Source organism: Nycticebus coucang, chromosome 17, assembly GCF_027406575.1.
Source record: "Nycticebus coucang isolate mNycCou1 chromosome 17, mNycCou1.pri, whole genome shotgun sequence".
In the NCBI taxonomy this organism is placed as follows: domain Eukaryota; kingdom Metazoa; phylum Chordata; class Mammalia; order Primates; family Lorisidae; genus Nycticebus; species Nycticebus coucang.
In genome coordinates, this window is record NC_069796.1 from 77,161,874 (window position 1) to 77,182,933 (window position 21,060).

General features: G+C 50.3%; 1 protein-coding gene across 1 annotated transcript; it reads right to left on the reverse strand.

The window, feature by feature from the left end:
• Window positions 1-4,244: 4,244 nt before the first annotated feature.
• STC2 (stanniocalcin 2) lies at window positions 4,245-18,745 on the reverse strand. Its single transcript, XM_053566925.1, has 4 exons — window positions 17,283-18,745; window positions 15,128-15,270; window positions 12,459-12,670; window positions 4,245-6,847 (listed from the first exon to the last, which is right to left on the reverse strand). The coding sequence occupies exons 1-4, from the start codon at window positions 17,431-17,433 to the stop codon at window positions 6,445-6,447; spliced, it is 909 nt and encodes a 302-aa protein (XP_053422900.1). The 5' UTR covers window positions 17,434-18,745; the 3' UTR covers window positions 4,245-6,444.
• Between the last annotated feature and the right edge of the window lie 2,315 nt (window positions 18,746-21,060).

Here is a 21,060-nt window from a genome sequence, read left to right on the forward strand (position 1 = left end):
AGAGAGAGCCGTGGCAGGAAGGGCCCACTGCTCTCCAGCCTGGTGCCCACTGCTGCCTGGCTAAGCTTGCCACTCAGCCTGGGGAGGGCTGGAGCATCACAGGGCGGCTTAAGGTCCCCTCGTCCGTCCTAGGGAGGAGGCTGGGACACACTGAAGTCCCCACATAAATAGCCTCAGGTCCCTCTTGCAGATGTCAGGTGAATTCCCACCCTGCAGATCTGGAGCGAGAGCCATCCCCTTAAAGACTTTGTACCTGCCTCACCAGGACGGCATGGACAGGATGGGGCAGCTCCTCCTCCCATCCGCGCTGTTGGCTTTAGGCTGCAGCCTTCCCAAACGGCCAGGAGAAATAAAAACTGCTACTCACAAGGCATCTCACAGTCTTCAAAGCATTTCCTATGCATCATGACTTTTCATATAGTTTAAGTAATTTGTCCTCACCTCTCCCCCACACACCATGAGGGAAGCAGGGTAGCTGCTAGTTTCCCTATTTTGTAGCTGAGGAAAAAAGGCTTAGAAAGCTTAACTGATTTGCCAAGTTCCCAGAGCCAGTCCTGATTTGTTTTTTTCAATTGTTGTTTATATTTCTGTCTTATTTTCAAAGAGATTTACATGGTGCAAGAGGAATAGGTGTCTGGATTGGTACCCCATTTATATCCGACTCCATTGTGACATCCTCTCACCAATTCTGTGACATGCTGGCTCCTCTTATGAGGACACAAGGATATATTTGTTTTAGAAGTTAAAGTGAATGAAAACTTCTCTGATTTGACAGGCTGGTACCCTTTTAGATAAGAGATTTCTTCCATTCCTTTCATTCACTCACATCATACGATGACAGGGCTGCTGGGGCTATAGATGACTGTGTGCCAAAAGTGACATAGTCCCTGCCCTCATGGAGTTTAGATCCTGTGGCTATTACAGTGTCGAGAGTGAAAACCAAACCCTTGCTCTGATTTGAAGAATATGGTGTAAAATCTTCCGAGATGTTTCAGAAGCAGCCAGTCACCGTGGAAGAAGGGAGACTACCCTGAGATGGCCATGGTCCAGAGGCCCCGGGGGATGAGGTGGCACATCTGAGGAAGCAGAGAGGGGTGTGGGTGGAGTGGGGAGCACCCTGGTGCTACCTTGAAGAGGCCATCGTGAAGTGACTCCTCCAGACCTGGTTGCCCCAGCTAACGCTGTGTGGACAGCCTAACCACCCAGAGGAGCCCTTTCCAAACTTCTGACCCACAAAATTATGAGCAAACTAAAATAGTTGTTTTATATCTACTAAGCTTTGGAGGAAAGAGTTCTAGGGACTGATCTTTCTTCCTGGACAAAGCCCTCTTTTGGAGCCCTTGGTTCTTTGCAGAGTATTATTCATAACTCAGCGGGTAGGCAGGTGGTCCCCATCCTCTTTCAAATGCTACTTCTTTTTACAGGGCATGATCCCCCCCTTAACTTTAAGAGCCATACAAATTCCTCAAATCTACCTAATGGAAAATGGAAGCAGCTGCTTCTCTTCCGTACCTTGTGAGTGGCTGCCCAGTCTCTGAGAATTCCTTAGAAGAGCTTTTTTTTTGTAGTTTTTGGCCTGGGGCTGGGTTTGAACCCTCCACCTCCAGCATATGGGGCCGGCGCCCTACTCCTTTGAGCCACAGGTGCCACCCAGAAGAGCTTTTCTTGATTCTTCCAAGTTTTAGCTCTCCCACGCTAGGCCTGATGCTCAGCAGTGGCTGGGTGGCTGCGGACCTCTAAGATGCTGTGAGATTTGGGTTTTGTCAAATGGCCACACCCATTCTGGTGAACTTTGTTTCATGAATAAGTTTAGGTTGCCTTTGTGACTTTTTTCCTGTTCTCTTTGGGAAGTGACTTTTTTGTTGCTGTTTTTCTTTATGGCGAGTGATAAAACCGAACTGCTTATGCAAGCAGCAACCAGGGGCTCCTAGTCCAAGGCTTCTATTGCTCTTTTCTTCTCTTCTCCACCCACAAAAATTTATTCACATAAAAACTGTTCTCTGGCCAGACCTTGTCCCTTTCTCAGCAGGGGGCTTTCTTTTTTGTTGACTTTAGAACAAATTCGGATTTCTGTCTCCAGATTTTGGGGTGCATAGCTTCAGCTTCCTTTGGAAATTTTGTTTAAACACCAGCATATTTAGAAGCCCTTTTGCCCTCTTCCTCCCAAGACCTAATAATTACAGAGCTGTTGAATTGAAGCAGCAACCCTGAGGGCTAGGGGGAGGCAGCTGCATTTCTGAACTCAGTTGGGTGTATTTAACCCACATTTTCACACCTCTAGAGCTTGCTAGCCTTGTGACTGGCGCTGGGCATAATATGATGTCTTTGGGCCTCAGTTTCTTGATCTGTAAAATGGAGTTCAGAAACAATATCTTGTAAAGCCCTAGGCAAAGCACAAGACACCTAATGGATTCCCAAGAATCTGTAACTGTCACGATGAGGATGATGACAGCCGTGAAGAGTTCTGACAGGGCTGGTGATGGTGACGAGTTTAGTGAACAAAGCTCTAACCGTGTCTTCCCAAAAGCCAGTAGCTCCCAAAATTCTTTTCTCAGTGGTACCTGCCATGAAAAGAACCTTTGAAAAAATTACCCACTTGCAAAGAAGAGTGATAAGGCCCCAGGGTTCTCCTGCTTTCCCTTATCTGAACCAAAATTTGACTCTTTGCAGAGAGCAAAGGTGAGAACATGAATTTTCCTTTCCATTCTGAAGCAGACTGAGGCCTGAGGCTATAAATATAAGTGTATAATTATTCTTTCTCTAGGCATTCTGTAAGAGGGGAGTAATCCTGATTGGTTTAAATTAAAAATAAACTCCTAGCAGCAGAGATTCTAGGCCTGAAATGAGGAAAGGGATATGGTTTAGGAGTCCTGATCTGGGCTTGAGTTCAGCCTCCACTCCCTCTCCACACAGTCTGGGACAAATTTGTACCTCAGTCTCTTGGTCTGTAAAATGGGACTAATACCTGCTAATTGGGGGACATGGTGAGGCTGAGATGGTGCACACAAAATGCCTATCATGATGCCTGGCACATAGTAGGTATGCCAAAATGGTGTAAATTGAGTAGACAAGAGACTCCAGCTCCATTTTGCTGTCCCAAAGAAGCACTGGGGAGGAGGCAGTGAGCTCCACTGTGTGGGCCAGGCCACCAAGGTGCAAAGCTGGTAATGTCTGCTGCAGTCTGAGAAAAGGGGTGGCCAGATCACAGGAGGGACCTGAAGATTAGGCCAGAGTGAGCCTGGTGGGGTGTGGAGTGTGGCGCTTCTAAGCTTACCGTATGAAATTCCTTCTTCTATCTGGGTGACTCAGGCAGGGTCTTGGGCAGAGTCTGCTGATGGAGGAGAAGCCCAGAGTGGTCTTATTTATCCAATTGTTTTCTCTGGAGGCTGAACACACTGCAGAAGCATAGGATTCTCCTGATTTAAAAGCCCTCTTGCTCAGAGCTATGCCCCTGTGCCCTGGATGTCAAAAGCCCTCTCAAACAAAGACGCTACTCAAGTGGAAGCCATTTATTTAAAACCTTTATTAATGCTTGAAGAAAAATAATGCATTGTGACAATGCACAGGTCCTGCTGCCTAAATCCACAACAGAAACAGATATTATGACTTAGTAAGCTCATGTGGTGCCAATTCTGAGATCACACAGGGCTGTTCTTCCTTAGGAAATGGCCACTGTAAGCATTGTTTTTCCATGTTGTTTTAGCCAAGCCTTTGACTTGGTTTGAGTTTGAATCTCTCTCTTTGTGTATGTGTGTGTCCAAGCATGACTGCAGTTCTGAGCTGGTGTTTTCTATTTATTTAGTTTTAGGTGTCAGCATTTGACTATACTCACTCGTCTCATTTCAGAATAACGGGGCTATTTACTGATACAAAGGAGAGGTGTTCAGATCATCTTGTTAAGATGCAAAGCTAAAAATAAACATCATATCTTTATTTGGAGATCCACATCCTTCCTCAAAGGAAGGCTTGTGAGTAAATCTGTATGAAGTACGAAACCAAGCAAAGGGTCTATTTTTAATGACTGCTTTGCTTACATTTTAGATTGGGCAAATGCCTCGATCGTTGCTAATAGGAATTTGGACTTCCCTTGGTTTTGAGCAGAAGAGCCTAAGAAATAAATACCCTTGTATGGTTCCAGGAACATTAGGAACCAGAATGAAATGATACCTACCCGACTCTGAGAAAAACCAACAACAACAACAAAAACCCAGTGGCATGAAAGATATGCAACAGAGATCAGAAAATGGGTTCAAATGAACATAGTAAGTGATTTTATGCCTTCAGGGGAAAACACAAGAGATAATAAATACAGATGACAAATATTTATTAATACAATAGAAGCAACAAATGGGACATCAGTAGGCGAACACAGAAAACATTTACACGGAGGAAAATACAAAAGTGATGCCTTTCACACATCCAGTCCAGGAGCTGGAGAACAAATGAACTGCTGACTCAGCAATGAGGAGAATGTTATTGCTTTAGCTTTTGAGTGATGTGAGTAAAACAGTCAAGGCGCTGCAGTGGCCCACGGCAGGAGACGGCCAGTTTACACTCGGTTCCCATGGCAGAGCCTGACATGCAGGTCCTCCTCCCCCTGAGGGCAGAGCTGGATTAAGAGCACCAACTCCTCTGCTCTCTGCAGCCCCAGATCTTGCTGGGTGTGTCTCCTGCCGTGTTCCCTCCCCGCAAATGATTTTTTTCTCCCCTACCATGAAAGATGGGGGTTGGATTTGGGGCATAGAAATACTAGCTGTGTTTTGGGTAAGCTATTCCCTAGAACATGTCATTTTAGAGCAGTTACATTTAGCTTCTTGGTCTCCAGCCGGTTAAATAAAATCTGACTGGAGCAGAGCCAAGTCCTTTTGAGTATGGGGTGTCTATGGCTGCTTCTGTGCCACAATGGCAGAGTTGAGGATTTTCAACAGAGCCCTTACGGTCTGCTAAACTGCAAAGTACTGCATTTACTGTCTGGTCCTTTACAGAACACGTGTGGCAACCCTTGCTCCAGAAGGGCCTGGCTAAGAACAGGCATCAGTCCTTGTAATACTGGCTCCTATTCAAGTACTGGCTTCGAGAAAGAATACGCTTTTATTTGATAGCCTATTAGGGGGAAAAAAAAAGGTCTTATCTGTGAGAAGTTTTAAGTCACCACAAGAAATCCACTGCTGGGATTTTCCATGGTAGTCCTTTCCCTCCCTTCCTTGTATTTTAAGCTCTACTTCTTCTGCTATTCTTTTGTCCATTTTTGACTCCTCGTCGCTAAATTTCCAATCAGGATCTGGAAAATCCTGTCCCTTAGAGATCTGCAGCAGTCTCCTCCATTTATGCAAGAGGTCAGCATTGCTGAATGGGAATCACTAAGTAGTCTCCATTCTCTTCTCCGCCTTCCCAGGCTCTAGCTTGGAGAAGCCAGTTTCCTAGTGGGCCTCACAGAATCACCGGTACGGTGCATTATCGATCTTGGCTGAGGGTCAAGGTATACAACATTCTAAGGGAAATCTGTCAAATGTGCTCTTCATATGTGCCTTTTCCTCTGGGAGGAAGGTTTGCCCCAGAACGGTGTGGGCCCACGCCAGGAGGTCAGATGTATTACCACCTTGGTGTTGATTCCTTTTTCAACAGGACTTAAAAAAAAAAAATCATACTCAAAGGATGGGGCTGGGATTTTATTTCCCCCTTTGGAGTTGGTTTTAATGACCCGGTTGCTTTGTTTGAAAGCCTTTTATTTAGATGACAGATATGTAGATGTCACTGGATAAATAAAAAAGTGAAATTGAGATTTGAAGCAGTGGTTAAAATATAAACTCATAGGGGCCACTTCCTTGGTCAGTGTCCCCCAGACAGAACATGGCTCAGAAGTTACATATAGAAATTACACTCTTCCCTCCACCCCGCCTCCCCCGAGCAGCTCTGAACTGCAAGGTCCCAGGCAAGAAACTGTATTCCGGTTTACACCAAGCAGCCCTCGACCCCTGTCTCTTTTCCACCCTCCTCCTGCCTTCCCAGCAATATTTTTCTATTCACTCCTGCCCTGGAACCCAGACGCCCCAACCCCCACAGACACAGCACCCGAAGCTCCAGGGTGCAGCCCAGCCTGGGTGGGTCTGCTCCACCCTGCCCCTCCCCTCTCTACCTCCCCCACAACAGAGCAGCTGACACCCACTGGCTCCACGGATGGAAGGAAGACAAGTCCTGAGGAGGACTCGGGCATGCTCGCGTGAGTGCGTGTGAGGGCAGAATCCGCCAGGCACCACTGAGACCTCTGCCCCGGAGTCTCCACCTCACCTGCTCATTCCGCTAACATACACCTTCATGAAGTCCACAAGCCCCACAAAATCCTGCATGTGACATCCCCCCTCTTTAATGGTAAATGTTTTGGAATGTCCATAGATAAGAAAATGGACGGCGTGGAGGAAAGATTTTGTGGCCAGGCCTTTCATTTCACCTCCGGATATCAGAATACTCGGACTGTTCATCCTCCCACTCGCTGCTTCCAGAAGGTCCCTGGGCCCCAAGGCCCCCAGCTCTGTCCCGGGCATGGGCATTTGGGTGGCTTTTGCTACCTCGCTCGCCCTTGGCATCTCCACCAGCCTCCCTACTGCTGGGCTCGGGGAGGTGATGGCCCGTGTCCCCATGGTGGGCCCTGGGGAGCCTGGCTCTGTCTACATGGATGTGGTGTGCAGGTGGCACTGTGGGGGGCCTCTGCACGGCCGAAGTGCAGAAGCTCAGGATGGAGCACAGGCTTCCCCAGTTCTGCTCACACTGAGCCTGAACGCTGTGGGTGATGGCCTCCTTCACCTCCTCCCCACAGGTCAGCAGCAAGTTCACGAGGTCCACGTAGGGTCTAGAGAGTGAAAGCAAAGAGACAGAGATGCCGAGAATGGAACAGGTCCCAATGGGCCTCCGAGGGCTGCAGGGACGATGCCAGGAAGGAGTGGCACAGCCAGTGCTTGGCTTGGGATTGGTTTGATGAAAGATCTTTCTGGAATTTACTTCCTATTCTAAAGAGTACTGGCCCCCACCAATAGTTACTGGCCTGTCAATGTGTACCAGGCTCCATGCTGGGCACTGGGGAAGAGTTAGAGGCCCAGGGAGGCTGCCACTGTCACAGTGGTTACAGAGAGAGTCCATTCCAGGAAAAAGCGCCAGTGACAAGTCACAGGTGCATAGGGTGAGAGCCTATGGGTGGGACACTAAAAGGAAGAACTCTGGGAAGGCAAGAATCCCAGATAGGGGTTCTGTCTGAACAATGAAAAGAGGGCAGGAGACCCCTGGGCACCTGGAGGCTGCTCTGGCTATGGGAGATGGGTTTTGGGGCCAGGGGAGTGAGTAATTCTTAGGTGAATGGTGCAGGGCCTTAAATCCCAAACTAAGGAGTCTTTTTGGTAGGGAAGGAGAAGCTGTGGATGTTTAGAGCCTGGGCAAAGGCTCCTGGATGCCCTGAGTGAACCTCACACTGTTCTGCCTCACCACATGCCCTTCTAGTTGCTTCCTCCAAGTGACGCTCCCAAGAGGCCATTTTTCTCATGTCTGTGTTTGCCCCTAGTTTAAGCTTGTGATGAAGAAGGGTGTATTTAGGAGTTACTGGACGTGCTTCCTGAGTCTGGAGGAGTCTGGCCTAGGTGAGGAGGCGTGGGAGGGCAGGAGGAGCTCCGCCCCCTGGGACGTCATTTCCTGAGAGGCGTTTCCCTTTCTTGGTAGTGGGCGCTGGGGGGTGGGGTAGGAGTGGCTATCTGAGCATCTTTGTCCTTTCCGTCTGGGCTTCCCCAGAATTGGGGGTGAAGCCAGCTCTCTGGAGACAAACAGGCTCAGTTCTGGAGGCAGAATCCTTCTGGCTGGCTTGGGTTGTTCGTTAGGAAAATCGCTGGAGGAGTTTACTCCACAGCGTGGATGGAGCATGCAGAAGGCGGAGCAGCCAGAGCCTGTGTTTTATATTTATGGGCCCATCCGGCAAGGGGTGCCCCCAGCAGTGGGCTCTCCTGGCCCTCTCCTTGAGCCCTTTAGCTTTAAAAAATCCACAGGGGGCACGGCCTATTTCCTGTGGCTAACTAACCAGCATTCCTAGGCATTCCTCCTCAACAAAGTTTCTGGATATATCTGATCATGGGCATCACAGTTCTGGGTCATCGCCTGGATCACGGAAATCACTCTGGAATGCGAGATCATCAGTCACAAGGAGTAGACCCACTTCTCCTGTGTAAGGGCCACCTGGGAGGCTGCCTTATAGCCCACAGATCTTTTCCTTGCAAGGCTGCAGTTGTTGCTATGCAGAAAGAGCAGACTTGTGTATTAAGATGGATTTGTGAAGTAGTTGACTGCCATTTTTACGAATTAGTCCTCCAGTTGTAACTGAGTGAACTGTCCTCACTTTATGGATGTAGAAGTTGAAAATGGAGGATGGAAGGTGGCTTTTGGAAGCTTTTGAGCTAGGAGGGCTTCAGCGCTGGGCCGAGAGCAGAGAGAAGGACTGTTCTGGCTGATGGAGTTCTAGCTGCTTTTTAGGGCCTCCTCGTGACTCTGGAGTCTGACAGTCTGTGCAGCTGATGGGCAAAGTACTTAAGCCCTCTAAGGCACGCTCCTCTGCCCAATAAGTCTGTCTCTCTGGACTACCCTGAGGGTCATGCCTGCAGCAACACAAGGGAATTGCTCCTTAAATGTTAGTTTCCTTCCATCTCTTGAAAACTAGGAACTGACTCAGGGAGCTCAAGTTCACTGAGTATACTTGCTAACGTGACAGCTGGATTTTAGCACCTGACTGTACCTGCCACCCCTCTGGGGCTAGATGAGCACATTTCAGGGCTGTCTTTTTAGGATACTAACTGGGTGTTCTTCTTCAAGCTTCTTTCCCTAGAGTAAGGGGAGGGCTCTCTTGAGAATATACAGACTGCTTCTCCTGTGCTTCTTTTGCTGGAGCCTTCTAACTGTAGGTGCCCTCAATCCCAAGGCCCATCCAGGTTCAAGGAGGCTGGACAAGCCCATACTCTCCTTTGCCCTTGGCCCTGTCTTCCAAGGAGGAAGCTGTGAACCGCAGGGAGGGGTGTGTCTGCCGAACCAAGTTAATCTAAGCCGTGTTCGGAGCTGGCAGTGTGCCTTCTCAGGCTGCACGCTAAGCCCGTGTCTAATGACAAAGCCCAGCTCGCTCAACTGGGTGTCAGCAAGGCTAAAGGATTTGAAAAAATACTTGGAGGGGGATGTGCTTGGAGGCTGCCAGCACCCAGTGACAGGGTGTTCAGAGGCCAAGGCAGGCTGGCTGCAGCTAGGGAGAGGCAGGCACTTGGGGGTGGGGCGTGAGGGGAGCAGGAGAGAATAAACAGAGATCTTAAAAAGAGCTGTTTTAACCGGGTGTGAGTGTTTAGGGCTGGGTGGGGATTGGGTTGAAGAATGGGGGTGGTGTAGATTCTGGGGGGACTGTGATTTCCTTTTCTCTGAAGTGAAAAGCAAATTAAGTTCTTATTTTTTTTTTTTTTTTTTTTTTGGATTTTTTTTTTTTTTTTTGTAGAGACAGAGTCTCACTTTATGGCCCTCGGTAGAGTGCCGTGGCCTCACACAGCTCACAGCAACCTCCAACTCCTGGGCTTAAGCGATTCTCTTGCCTCAGCCTCCCGAGTAGCTGAGACTACAGGCGCCCGCCACAACACCCGGCTATTTTTTGGTTGCAGTTTGGCCGGGGCCGGGTTTGAACCCGCCACCCTCGGTATATGGGGCCGGCGCCTTACTGGCTGAGCCACAGGCGCCGCCCAAGTTCTTATTTTTTTTGTTTGTGACCAATGCTACACATTCTGAAATGGCTCTCTTGATATTTAGGGACTGAGAAGATCATTTAATCCATTAAAATGGCTGAAAAAATAAACATTCCCCAAACTCAGGCAATTCAGCTTGAAGTACAAGTTGAGGCATTATCTAGTTGTGGTTTCAGAAGGGAAGGGGAGGGGAGTTTCAAGGAGGTGGAGTTATAGGAGACCCACTGCCTAGAGGTGCTGGCTTAGCAGGAAGGAGGAGGACCCGCCTGTGAGTGTCCTTAAAAGAGGCTCGTGGCCTCACTGGGGTGGGCCACCTGCACTTACAGAACAGGCTGGGATGAGGGCTGCAGGCTCATCTACCGGTGGGAGAAGAAAAGCCTTTTGGAAGTAAGGGTCCCTTGGCTCCAAGGCCCCTGTCCGCAAGGAGACAGTAGAAAACAACAGTGCTTTATCTGTCTTAAATTTAAGGCAGGGGGAGGAGGAAAACTTCAAAACCTTCAGTTTTCCCACAGAAGACTTTTCTCCAAAAATAGTCTTTTTATTCTCCAGGCAGGTATTACGGACTTACACAGTAGTGCCCATCACCCATTCTTGAGGCCAACAATCCGTCTCTATGGGTGGCGGTGCATGAGGGAAAATGAACTTCCCAGAGTCTCAGCCACTGGGCATTTGCCTGTCCCTTGAAGTAAGGGAATTTCATAGTGCTCTCCTTGTGTGCTGGGGATATATTTGAGAAAAGGATAAAAATCCTGCCACATTTGGTGACCAGTGAGCCCTTTGCAGGTCTGGTGAGGACAGCATAGGCCAGGAGCAGGGAAGTTTGAAGTCTATTCCTTATAACTGGCTTCAGCCATCTATGTCAGCAATTACAAAGTTGAAAAGTAGGAACCAAACCTTAGTGCAAGTTCTTTAGCCTCTTAACTTCACTTTCCTCCTCTGTTACGTGAATGGGGATAGTAATTTCTATCTCATAGCATCTTTGGGAAAGATAAATGAGATAATCCATATAAAGTCACGGCCAAGGGCCTGTAACATTAAAACAAGGATAGCTATTACTGCTGTTGGTGTTATTGTTTCTTTACAGCTGTTTGGAAGAATAAAAATTATTTTATATGGCATTAGTATAACTCAAGGAAAATGCAATGGTATTTTGCTTTTGGCAAGAGCTGCTTGCTGAGTTTTACCATGAATTGTGTCATACTAACAATGTCTCAGAGGTGTTGCAAGATACCTAGAATTTCAGAAACCTGGAAAGTGACAGGAACTGGTGCTGTCCTCCAGGGTCCAAGTGGTATTGTGTGGTAGGGGGTAGCCTGTTTAGTGACATACCTGGGAAAACGTGGCATAAGCTGAGAAGCAAGAGTTTATAACATAGTGATTTGGCCCAATGAGTCAGTGTGGAGAGATTTGTGTTGCCATCAAGCTGGCAATGACTTGTACTGGACTGTCTAGTTGGTGACTTCCTTTCTGTCCTGTGTCTGTAAAGAAAGAACCATCTAACCTGTAGGGGCTACTGCCCACACTGAGGGTTTGTAGCAGTTATATGCCAATATGATTTATCACGCTGTAAAACTGAGAATCCTATAGTCAGGATATTTCTTGAGGAATAAAGTTATCCTGAGTTTATCATTGAATTTCAGTTCTTTGAATAAGTAAGTTCACCTTTCCTTGCTTTGGGATAGAAGCGTTTAGCTGATTAAAGTTTTTGACATTTTTTTCAGGGAGGGCATTAATGACTTAGAGAAAGTGAACTGGACCTTCTAAGGGAAAGGCAAACTTCTGGAAGCAGGCTTGGCGCCTGTAGCTCAAGTGGCTAAGGCACCAGCCATAGACACCAGAGCTGGCGGGTTCGAATCCAGCCCGGGCCTGCCAAACAACAGTGACAACTATAACCAAAAAATAGCTGGGCGTTGTGGCCGGTGCCTATAGTCCCAGCTGCTTGGGAGGCTGAGGCAAGAGAATCTCTTAAGCCCAGGAGTTGGAGGTTGCTGTGAGCTGTGACGCCACGGCACTCTACCTAGGGTGAAAGTTTGAGGCTCTATCTAAACAAACAAACAAACAAACAAACAAAAAACTGATGGAGGCAGGCTAAACATTGATGGCTCTCAGTTTTTGGCATTTAAGAGTGTAGCTTCTGGAGCCAGATTGCCTGGGTCCCAAACCTGGCTTTCCCTCTCACTAACTTTGTGCCTGTCACCTCAGTGAGTCTCAGTTTTCTCATCTGTGAAATGGTGATGAGAAACGGAGCTCCCAGGGCTGTTGTGAGGATTAAGTGCAAAATTCACATGAAGCATTTAGCCCCGTGTCTAGTGCTTAGTAAATGTTCAACAAATGTTCTTAGCTATTTGCTGTCTGTAAGGACACCTCCACTGCCACTCAGAAGATTCAGCCAACTCTTGGGGTTCAGGCCAAGGAAAAGATAAAGAATCTTTCTGAATCTACAAACTTCATGCTTAGTAAAAAAAGATTCCTGTTTCTCCAGCTGGTGATTTTGAAACTGATAATGGAAACCTCTTTTACTTTTTCTGAAAGGGAGCAGGAAAGGGGCCTCCTGGGAGAGTCAGTGTAGGTGTAACCGCAACTTTCTCCTCTGACATCATTTCAGCCTCCAAAAGCCAAACCCCTGAAAACTGAACGCAGCTCTGCTCTCATCCACCCACCGCCCCCTTGCTGGGGTGGGCCCTCCTCCCTGGGCCCCTGTGGGGCAGTACTCACTCGTGCAGCAGCAAGTCCTTGAAATGTATCATGTCCACCATCACCCGGGTGTTCTCCTGGGCAGCCGCGCACAGATCGTGTTTGAGGTAGCATTCCCGCTGCAGCTGGAACACCATCTCCTTGATGGCCGGGCACTTCCGGCTTATGCAGCCGAACCTGTGGCGCAGAGCGTGGGCCTTACACTTCAGGGCATCTTTGATGAATGACTTGCCCTGTGAACAGAGTGCAGAGAAGGAGAGAGGAGCAGAAAACAGGTGTCCTTGTTACATGCTTGGACATTTACCTTTCTTGGGCTTACACTTTCTGACAACAGAACGCTGATGACCCCCCCCACCCCCCCAGGTGATGAGCAGTGCTGCGTCAGGTGGCATGTCTGGAGTGACATGACAGCTCCCACATTTGGCCACAAAAGGTGTTCCATCAGCAGACTCACATCACCCTCCTTCCTCCCTGGCTACTCTTTCAGTTTCCCTCCAACTGGGGCTCCCAGGGCTGTCTGTCCTCAAGGTAGCTTGGTGCTGGCTGATGGGTGGCAGCTTTTCTGGAACACAAGGGGACCTTGGCCGGATAACAAATCCATAACTCCTTTGGGGTCTCAGCAAGCTTTCTTCCCAAGTGGAGGGTCCCTATTTATCCACATCTCACACTTTTCCTTTTTTCCTTCCATTCCACAAGTGACACCAAGGTTTGAATGCTAAATGTGCCTCCCCTTTCTGCCTCAGTGTCTCCAACCAATGCAAATTCACACCCAAATTCACAATTGCAGGAAGACAATTCTATCCTGCAAGGAGTATTCTTCTCCTTTTCAAAAACGATACTACTCCTTTAAACTGTGAGGATTATTGCCTCTAAAAGGCCGGCCTGGCACACGGCCTGGCAGCATCTGGAGTCTGAACTGCCCAACCAACGGCCCCTCCCCCGCGCTCCCTGCTCTCAGTGGCTAAGGCAGCCAGGCATACATCTGGCCTGCAGCTCTCTTTCCTGGCAACCCCGTTAGATTGTGCTTATCCTAGAAAGGAGACAGCTGTTGGGGGTGTGGAGGCAAGCTGGGTACTAGCTCCCTTATCAACCTCCCATGGCCGAGAGGCACTATGGGATGCCTCCCCAGGGCTCCCGGCACCCTCCATTACTATAGAAACAAGCTGTCGTTGGAGAGGTCACCCCTCTGTTTTTAGATAGGGCTGGAAGTCACCGAGTTGAGAAAGTAAATGGGTTCAGGTTGGAAACGGAAAGACAGCCAGCACATTTATTTTGGTTCTGTCTTTAGAAGCAAGTGCAACGTCTACAGATCATGTCCGATCTCTGAGAAACCAGGCGGGCCCACCACCCTCCCTGGAGCCCCTTATCTTTTTGAGAGCCCAGTGGAACAGACGGCAGGGTGTGCCAGTTTATTAAGTAGTTACGTGCTGAGAATTGACGTGAAAGGGATGTCTCTAACTTGAGAACATATTCCTGTTGGTTGAGGAGAAAAGAAAGATTAATTTATGCGAGGGCTGCAGCAATCTGTTCTTGGTATTCTTCCCTGACATCCTGTGGGATTGCCCTTAAACACACATCTTTCCTCCGGATGTCCTATTACGTTTCCTCATTCCAGCTGATCCAGAAGTGATGCTTTATAAGGGAGCCTTGAGGAGTTCAAAGTTCTGCTTTCTGTTTCCCCTCCTGCCACCGCACATCCTCTGTGGGGCTGCCGGGCCCCATCGCATCCCCTTCTGGTTCCCAGGCATTGCCTTTGTCAGACTCAACACAGGATGTCAGTGGATGGTTACCGGTGACGTTCATAAATCACACCTAAACTGTTGGCCGCCTCCAAACGTTGTCATCGCTCTCCGATGAAACGGGAGAGGAAGTTTATGAGCTATAACAACAGGGTGTTTCAACAGGACACATAGAGGCCAGGGAGAAAATGAAGAAGGTAAGCTGAATGCCACAAGTGATCTAAAAATGTATCTAGGTTGTTGGCAGTGGAGCCATAAGGTGCTTGTGGTGTTCCTGCCCTGCTGTGAGCAGCAACTTGGTGTTCCCTTGGGACCCTGGCACCACTGAAGTGGGTCAGGCCCTGACTATATTTATTATATGGAGCAAAAGAAAAACGTAGAATTGCAGGGCTTTGCCTTTTCAGGTTGGGAGAGAATACAAATTTCTCTAAATAAGGCCCTGCATTATTCAGGTTGCTTACACACACACACACACACACACACACACACACGATGATTAATTGCTACAAATTTTGTGTTTCATCTAGTCTTCCTTATTAAGCGAAATTAGCTTTAGAAATGTATAATTGGGGTCCCTGCTCTGCCCTTCATTGTTCCAAATGCAATGGGCTTTGGGGACTGGGTTCTGGGTGGCCACATGCATGCGTCTCCTTACCAGGTGTTCATCATTGCTGATGACACTGGTCTCCAGTCCATTCTGACTGTGGAGACATAGCTTAAGAGTGGAGATGCGTTAGCCTACATGACAGTGCCAGCCCTCTCTGAACACAAATGCAGTGGGGAGATGTGGACACGTGGTTGTACACCTAGAACATGTCTTGCCAGAACTAAAACATACCAAAACAACAGCTCAGGCAATCTGTTAACAAGGCCTTCCAGTGACTGAACATTTCACTCATGCCGTGCTCACCCCAAAACATTTTTTTCATGTTGTAACTAGATGGTTTTTACCTGGGCATCAAATTTTCCAGCGTTGTGCAGGAAAGTCATGCAAATCCCATGTAAGCCCCGAATCTCACAAGAGTTGTTCTCGAAACATTCAAACACGCCACACCCCACATCTCCAGCGTTGACCAAACAGTGCTGGATCTCCGCTGAAAGGAAAATGACACACAAATATATACAAAACTCTAACCCATGCTGAAGAATACAGACTGGTCATTTTAAGTAAAAGTTGGTAACAACTAAAAGCAAAAAATTTTAAAAAAAGTTAGTAATGACTGTGTTGGGACCTAAAAAGGTCTGGGAAACAAAATTTCATTCTTTATACTTGAAAAATACATCTGTAATAGTTAGCCAAAAATTTTTACAAAAATCACAACCAGAAGTTAGGTCGGAGCATTCTTCCTTTCTTTTCATCCCTTCCATTTTTTTGGAAGTATTTGTGGGAATACTTCTAGTTTGAGAGCAGAAAATATTTCAGCTTTTCAAACCCGCAGACAAAAATAAGATTTTAAGATGAAGACTGTACTTCATCAATGAAATACCCTTCCCTACTTAGAGCTGTAGAGGCTGCTGCTATTAATTCATGGCCATTTCCTTCCTGACCCCCAAATGACAGCGTCCAAAAAGCAGTTTCAATTCAGCTTTGTGATTCAACACCTAAAAATCAAAACAAAATTCCTATTAAGGCAGCGCCTCCAAACCATCCGCATTAAAATACCAGGGTAAGGAAGCTGCGGTTTGCCAGCAGGCTTGCAAGTGGGCTCTGGAGTCAAGTCAGAAGGGGGCTTGCTTTCAGAAACGCGACCATCTGCAGTTAGAGGCTCCTTTTAATTAGGGATCCAGTGTGAGGTGTCACTTAATCCCCTAGAATTTCCGCGGCCCGGGAGCTGCCCTTCATAGCAGGAAAGTGTCCCTAATTCATCTCTCTGAAAGGACAGGCTGAGGGAGTTAACTGTCAGGCTGCCGCGTGCAAAGCCTCTTCTTCTCCCATCCCCCCTCCCCAAGTCTCTGATTTAAACCAACCACAAAATTACATCAGAAAAGTATATTTTGGAAGAAGGGCGGGGTCGGAGCAGATAATCCGCATTCAGATTAAATCTAGCGAGAGAACCAGGGGCGTGCATTGTTGAGGGTCACTAACTACCGAGAATCACGTTCAGTTCTCAGGGAAAGCGTCCGAGAGGGGGAAGGGTGGGCGAGGGTCCGGGTGTGGGGGACGCGAGCTCAGGGTGCGGGCTCGGGCACGTGGAGGTGAGAGGCTCCGGATGACCCCACGCGCGGCCCGGGCGCGCCGCGAGGACCACGAGTCACTCACTTGGGGCGTCTCTAATGGGTATTCCTGCTAGTGCTGCAAGCGCACGCCGCCGCCGCGTTCGCACGGCCCCCCAAAATACTGGGGGAGGGCGCGGAGCCGAGGAGCCGTAGGCAGATTTTCCTTCTCTCCCCAGAGCTGGGAAAAGGGCCAGCCCCGTGCCCTGCACGCCTGGCTCTGCTCTGCAGCTTGCCTGTGAGCCAAGAGCCGGTCGAGCAGAGGCGGCGCACGGTTCGGGCCGTGTCACCGTTTCTTCGCTTGCCGACCTGGCCGGGAGCAGGGGATGGCGGCAGCCCCGCGGGGAGGTATGCTTTGCGCCGCCCCCACCCTCCCTTCTGAAAGCAGTGCCCCTCGGGGGAAAGTTCGCAATGCAATTTGTGTAACCCGCAAAGTTCTGGGATGTCGGGCATCTTTTGAGGACGGGGGAGGAGCGGTCCTGCCGAAGCCAGCCTGCTGGAAAGGGAAGTTCTCCCGGTGCAAGGCGCAGCCCAGCTCCGGGGACCCTCAGTGCCTGCCGCCGGCCGGCGGGAATGAAGTGCGCTTTGCACCGGACCCAGGACTCGCAGGCTAGGGTTGGTGCTGGCAGCGTCAGGAGCTGCCTCATTTCCCCTCGACCCTGGGGAGGACAGCAACAAGTCCTGCCACAGCCATTTCATCACCCTGCTAGCACGTGCAGATTCCGGGCGCTCAGAGCCCGGCGCGGACCTCTCTTTGCAAGTCCCGCACCGCCCGAGAGTTTGCGTGGCCCGAGGTGGGCGTCTGGCTTAGGGCGAAATGCCCGGGGAGCGCTGTGTGGGTGCACGGAGTCCCCACCCAGCAGGTCCTGGCTACGGGGGCGCACGCACTTACCTGTGTTCTGCAGGGACAGACGGCCTTTCTGCTGGGAACCCCTGTCTTGAGGACCCTCGGGAGGGTGGGTGGCGTCCGTCCCCCGCACCGGGTCGAAGGTGGCCAACACCAAAGCCAGGGTCACGAACTGGCCCAGCCGCTCGGCACACATGGTTCTTGGTATAAACCTCGCGCCGGGAGACCTGGATTCTTTGTGCTCCCTCTCCTCTTCCTCCTCCACTGCTTCCCCTCCGCCTCCCACTCTTTCTCCTTGCTCGCCTTTTCCCTCTTCCTCGCGGCCGCGGCTCCAATAGAGGTTACCCAGCGCCCTCCCGTAGCTCTCCAGAGAGCATGTGACCAGGCCGTTAGCAGCGCCGCGAATGCCCGGCAATGGCAGGGATGGTGCCTCAAATATCCCTGGAAGCTCTGGTGTCACTTGAATGAAGGAGTCGAGCAGGTGTTGTCCCGGCGGCTGGACCAATCCGAGACCCCGGCCCGTTTGACAACACGGCCGGGAGGCGGGGCCTGCGCCCAACTACTACGAGAGGAAGCCGAGCGCCACAGGGAGTGCCCGACAAAGTTGCCGACCTGGCGGTGGCCACGCGTTTGCGTGCGTGTGTGTGTGTGAGTGTGTCTGAGCGCGGCCAGCGATGCGTGCGCGTGTGCGGGTGCTCCAGGGCAATGGCCGCGCGGACTTCAAAACAGAAAAGCGGATCCCAGCCCCAGTTACCACTAACCAAGGGCAAGAGGGGCGGTCCGCGCTGGGACGGCGTCCTCCCAGGGTCCCTGGCTCGCATCACACAGCGTCGAGCTGGGAAAGTTTCTTCTTTCCAGCATTTGGAATTTAGTGAGATTCCCAGCCCCGAGCCTTTGATAGATTGAGCAGCTTCCTGGGCACAGTGATGCTGTGGGGCAACTGAGCGCGTATGGGAATTCCTAGCGTTGTGACGTTTTGCATTAAAAAAAAAAAAAAGCACTAGTGAAGATTGGAGCAGAAGCACTACATGCAGGATTTGGCCTGAACAACTGTCCCATCTTCCCACTTTGGTGGGCCGTGCAACACTTGGGGTGTCGTTTCTTGTCCCTCCCCCAATCCAGACGGATTCCAGGCTGGGCTGCAGGGATCCAGGTGACAGTCAGACTTGCATCATTTCCAGGAGAGTGAGAGGGAGGCCCAGACAGCCCTGAGTCAGCCCGCCGCCAGCATCGCGTGCCCTGGAGGCCAGAGCTTGAAAGGCAACTTTACACGTCTCCAAACACACTCTCGCAGTTTCCCAAAGCGCTACTTGGCTGCCCAACTCCACGTTCCCTTTACTTTCCAGTCATCGGATGGAAGTAGTGCAAACAAAAACAAAGGCAAAAAGAAATAAAAAGGGTAAATTCTCTCCATCTTTTTTCCCTTTTTGTTGGATCCCTCCCCAAGCACCGCCAGAGTTGGATTGCTTCCAGCTGCCTTTCCCCCAGCCTGCAGAAGCAAGGAGAAAGTTGGGCGCCGCTTAGAGCGCCTCTTCCCCTGCTGAGTGTGTACGTGTGCACGCTCACGTCTCCCCGCGCCCGGCCGTGCAACCCGACGGCGCAGCTTGGGGGTCTCGCATGGCTGTGGAGGGTGGGGACGCAAGCTCTGCCACCCAGCGCCCGGAGGTACGCAGTCGGTGTTGGCGCGCCCTCGCCCCTCCCCCAAGTCCCCACCCTACTCCTGGAGAACAGGTGAGCCCGGGTACCGGCTCTCAAGACCCCGCCCCAGCCCCGCTCCCCGCCCGCGCCCTCTGCGGCAATGCGCCTGGCAAGTTTCATCACCCACTGACCGCGCTATCGCTGCCGGGGTCTCCGCAGCGGGGCGCACTGCCGGCCGGGTTGGGGCCGCCATGTGACATGGTTGGGGGAGGCGGTCCGGAGACAAGAGGGCCGGTCATCTTTTGGCCACTGCCCAGCTTCTACAGCTTCACTTCCTTGGGTCCCCGGAGACTCTCCGGTGTGGGGAAGGCGGAGGCAGGGCGCCAGGGTGACCGCCACTGGCCGCTGCTGCCCGGCTTGTCGGGCTGTCCGGAGTCAGGAGGAAGAAGAGGAGGGGTTGGGGAGGGCGCCTTCGGAGTGGGTTTCCCCTGGGTTGGAAAGCTAGGGAGGTGCCATCCACCATCTCTGCCCGACTTCAGAACCCCAGTAAATAGTCACTTTGAAAGTCTGAGTCTGTGGTGGCCAAACTGCTCACGGCTGTGATTCCCACAGTTCCTCCTCCCCAAAGCTTCAGATTTTTTTGTGGAAGGAGTTGGGGGTGCAAGTACATTAAAACAGACCTTTCACATTGCCCACTCTGCTTCTGTTTGCATATTTAACTTAGCTTAACTTAAAAACACCTCCTGTAGATCCTTAAAAACAAAACAAACAACAGCAGCAGCTTTCTGGGCTCTCCTAACTCCTTAAGGCCCTGAATTTCCTGGAGGTCAGTAGCTTTGGCCTCAGCGTTGCTTGTAAGTATAGCTGGGTAGGCTTTCTTTCCATGTGGCCTCTTGTGTAGAATATGAGCAATATCGAGGAACAAATAGACAGCTCCAGGGGAGGGGAGCAAGGCTACCTTTGCCAGTGCAGACTCTGAGGGCTCCTGGAATAGCATCAGGCAGATGGAGGGCTCCAGGCTCCTGCCACCCACAGCTTTTGCCTAGCAATGCCTTTTGCTACTGTGGAACCTTTAGGCTGCACTCAGAGGACCTCCAAAATTTAAAAGCTCAACATGAGGCTGTTAGCTCCAGCCTTACAAGACATTCCTAGTTCCCATCTGAGGCACCAGTCCCTTTAGAACTAAAAGAACGAGCAGTAGCTGGAATTTGAGGTGTTGCAAGCATAGTGCTAGTTCTTAAATGTTAATTTCTAGGCCCCTTAGCCAAGGCCAAAGCATCCAGACAAGAATGCACATCCCAGTCAGTTTCAACAGGGCTGTGAAGATTCCACTCTTTGCTGGGACTACCAGGCTAGGCCAGAGGCCTGGAGTACAAGTGGGCATGGGGCTTAAACTGGTGACTTTGTTGTGATCCTCCCTACCTCCTGCTGATTCCCTCGACTTTGTAACTTAGGCCTGTTGTAGCAGGCTGGTGAGGGTGAGGAAGCAATGTAATAATTATGATTACTATTACAAAGCTAACAGGACTATACCACACACCAAGCTCATGGCTTTGATGTCCCCCTGGACCCTAGGGGAGAATTGAGACTTAGGAGGTCTCTTGGACACATCAACAGGTGCTTCCCTGAGGTTCGGCAGAGTCCAGATACAGCAGGGGAGAGGCAGACGTGGACTGCCTGGTGGTGTCTCCTTGGGGCTCATGTTTTTCTCTCTAAATTCACTTCATTCATTATGCATGGCCAATGCTTCATGGCAGGTTAGAATACCACTTCCCCAAAGATGGGGGAGGATGTCGACAAATTCAGGCAAGGAGGACCAGCAGGGGCGGATGCACACAGGGGATACCGTGGGGTTTGCATTGGGAATGGAGGTGGCCCAATTGAGCATGAAAGTGGGAGAGATTGCTGGGGTGTGTTGTCAAGGCTGGGCCCATGTGATAGATCTGTGCTCATCCTCATAGTATTTTTTTTTTTTTTTTTGGCCGGGGCTAGGTTTGAACCCGCCACCTCCGGCTTATGGGACCGGCGCCCTACTCCTTGAGCCACAGGCACCGCCCCATCCTCATAGTATTTAAGGCTCAGACTGTAGGACGCTCTTACAGTAGATTCTCCTTAGGAATTAGGAAAAGCTTAGGGTCTCAGTCCTGTCCTTGGGGACATAGAGGAGATAGGTGGGAAGGAATCA

Bases quoted from the DNA above. Each gene is read 5' to 3' on its own strand.
- STC2 (XM_053566925.1), bottom strand. From the start codon at position 17,433: ATGTGTGCCGAGCGGCTGGGCCAGTTCGTGACCCTGGCTTTGGTGTTG. The intron at 15,271-17,282 runs GTAAGTGCGTGC...TTTTCCTTTCAG, and splicing joins TCTGTCCCTGCAGAACACAG to CGGAGATCCAGCACTGTTTG. The intron at 6,848-12,458 runs GTGAGTACTGCC...TTCACTCTCTAG, and splicing joins AAGGACTTGCTGCTGCACGA to ACCCTACGTGGACCTCGTGA.